Source organism: Colobus angolensis, unplaced genomic scaffold (genome assembly GCF_000951035.1).
Source record: "Colobus angolensis palliatus isolate OR3802 unplaced genomic scaffold, Cang.pa_1.0 Scaffold79, whole genome shotgun sequence".
In the NCBI taxonomy this organism is placed as follows: domain Eukaryota; kingdom Metazoa; phylum Chordata; class Mammalia; order Primates; family Cercopithecidae; genus Colobus; species Colobus angolensis.
Window position 1 is genome coordinate 1,573,025 of NW_012121709.1, and position 2,922 is coordinate 1,575,946.

Genomic DNA, 2,922 nt, shown 5'->3' on the forward strand with positions numbered 1-2,922 from the left:
CAGGCTGGAGTGCAGTGGCACAACCTTGGCTCATTGCAGCCTCCGCCTCCCAGGTTCAAGTGATTCTCCTGCCTCAGCCTTCTGAGTAGCTGGGATTACAGGTGTGTGTACTATCACTTCTGGCTAATCTTTGTATTTTAAGTAGAGACAGGGTTTTATCGTATTGGCCATACTGGTCTCGAACTCCTGACCTCAAGTGATCTGCCTGCCTTGGCCTCCCAAAGTCCTGGGATTACAGGTGTGAGCTGCTGTGCCCGGCCAGCTGAAGGTCTTTATATAGTTCTCAATACTTTTACTATGTTTACATTTTCCATAACAAATGTTTGTACAAAGTTTTCTTCCTGAGAAATGTCTTTCCTGACTGCTTTTGCTACAATAGCACCCCATACCCTCTGCAAGTCACTCCTATTTGAAATTCTGCGACTTTTCCTAGTGGGAGGTTTTTATGACTCGTGGGTCCCCAAAACTGGAAATGCCTGGCACATAGTAGGTGCCCAAAAAGTATTTTCTGACTGATGAATGAATTCTCTCACTCTCTCACTCATTCCTCGCCACATACTGGCCACTTTCTACATCCCTGACACAGCCACACTTACAGAATGAAAGGACTGCAGGCCAAACGTCTTTGACCAGCTAGGGAAACTGAGGCCCAGAGAGACACAGACACTTGACGGGGGTCTCACAGCTCGGCAGCTGGCTGGAGTGAAGGGCACCTAAGCCAAGGGCTTGCTCTACCTTCCCCTCCCTTGTCCCGGTTAAGGGAACTCTTGACGGGGACTGCCTGGCTGGTGAACTTTGTGTCCTCCGCAGGCTATCTACCTGGTCTCCAGAATGGATGGCCCTGTGGCGGAGCGTGCCAAGCAGGAGCCCTTCCACGTGGTCACACCTCTGTTGGAGAGCTGGGCGCTGTCCCAGGTGGCTGGCATGCCTATCTTCCTCAAGTGTGAGAATGTGCAGCCCAGCGGCTCCTTCAAGATTCGGGGCATCGGGCATTTCTGCCAGGAGGTGAGGGTGTGTGGGCAGAAGGGGAGAAGTGAGGTTGTGCAGGAGGGAGGGAAGAGTGAGGGGTGTGGGCTGGGGATGGGTTTGGGCAGGAGGAGAAACATGAACTCATGCAGATGGGAGGGGAGAGGTGAGGGCAGAGCTGTGGGTAGGATGAGGGGTAAAGGCATATTGGGAGTGGGATGGGGAGATTCTAACCCCATTCTACATAGGCCTTCATGACACCTGCTTGGGTTAGCCCTTAACCCCATTCCTTCTCTTCCCAGATGGCCAAGAAGGGATGCAGACACCTGGTGTGCTCCTCAGGTGACCCCACCCTTTTTTGTTTCATGGGGGTCCTCGGGGCAGAGGTTGGGGGAGGAGGAGCTGGCTGGAGCAGCAGTAGATGTCCAGGGTTGGTCTCCTCTTAAAGGTACAGCCTCAGCAAGGTCATTGATGAGATGACTACTGTGTACATCCCATTCCTAGCCTTCTCCCATAGTTCAGGACTCACGGTGGTAGCAAGTGCCAGAAACCCAATTCATTTAGGTTTAAGCTACAGGCTGTAAGAATGGAAAATTCTTGGGATAAGTGGCTTTCAGGCACAGGGGGATCCAGGAGCTCTCCTCTCTGTCTCTCCTCTGGACTTCGCACTCCTGTATATTAGCTTTATTTTTAGGTGGGCCTCATGGTAGCAAGATGGCCACCAGGAATTCCAGCCTTGCATCCTACTGCCCTCCTAACCCTAGGGAAAAGGGAGCACCCCTTCTCGATGCCCTGCCTCAATCCTGGAATTGGTCTTTTTTGGCCCCGCTTGGATGGTGTCTTCATCCTTGAACCAATCATGGGTTGGGGATTAGGTTCTGATTGGCTCAGCCTAGATCATGTGACCCCCTCTCCAATGGAGGAAGGAGTCAATGGGGCATATAAATGTTGGGGAGGAGTGACTCTGAGGGGATATGGAGGGGGAGGGAAAGGCATGTTAAAGGCCGGTGCAGCTCTGCCCACTGCCCCTTTCCTCCTTTCTGCACAGGAGGTAACGCGGGCATCGCTGCTGCCTATGCTGCTAGGAAGCTGGGCATCCCTGCCACTGTCGTGCTCCCCGAGAGCACCTCCCTGCAGGTGGTGCAGAGACTGCAGGGGGAGGGGGCCGAGGTTCAGCTGACTGGAAAGGTAAGGGCCCCGGGAAGGGGAAAACCATCTGGAGTGGGCTGCTCTCCTTCACCCCACCCCACCCCTGTCTCCTTTTCCTTTCGATGAGCTGTGGCTGGGACCCATTCCTCTCTCAGGATAGCTGAGCTGAGGGGGGAATGAGGTGGGATGGGTGTGGAGGGCTGGGACCTCCCAACTTTCCTCTGCCCACCCTGAGAATACCCTCCATGTGTGAACCAAGAAAAATGGGAAGCTGGCGATGGACAGGAGACTGTCTGTCTCCTTACATCCTTACCAGCACCTGGTATTATCCACTTTTAACATTTTTGCTGTTAGATAAGACAAGAAGTATCAAGATGATGGCAGCATCAGTTTTCATTCTGAGACCACCCCAGTAGAAATGGTATCCTCTGAGAAAGATATCACTGGTTCCCTTTGCTCCCAAAGAAATAGAGACACAGATACAAAATCTTTCTTCTGGGAAGAAGGAAAAAAATCATTCAAATAATGGAAAACAGATTTTTAAACATCTTGAAATTAAAACTAAAAGCCAAACTATGGTACCCTAAAGCTGGTCCCAAATACTTCCTGTATATAGTTTCTTCCCTTTCTTCTGTCCTTCCTTCTCTCCCTCCCTTTTTCTTTCCTTCCTTCATTATTTCCCTCCTTCCTTCCCTCCTTCCCTCCCTCCCTCCTTCCTTCCTTCCTTCCCTCTTTCCCTCCCTTCCTTTCATCCTCCCTTCCTCCCTTCCTCCCTTCCTTCCTTCCTTCCTTCCTTCCTTCCTTCCT

At 51.7% G+C, this 2,922-nt stretch overlaps 1 protein-coding gene across 3 annotated transcripts in view; it reads left to right on the top strand.

Moving 5' to 3' along the window:
- The window catches only part of SDSL (serine dehydratase-like), a 35,659-nt gene that overhangs the window by 5,102 nt on the left and 27,635 nt on the right, over positions 1–2,922 (top strand). For all 3 annotated transcript variants that reach the window (XM_011928694.1, XM_011928692.1, XM_011928693.1), the window contains exons 2-4: positions 811–1,005; positions 1,269–1,308; positions 2,015–2,154. In XM_011928694.1, coding sequence (XP_011784084.1) covers positions 832–1,005; positions 1,269–1,308; positions 2,015–2,154 — 354 coding nt within the window. In that variant the 5' untranslated portion in view covers positions 811–831. The remainder of the gene's footprint in view (positions 1–810; positions 1,006–1,268; positions 1,309–2,014; positions 2,155–2,922) is intronic.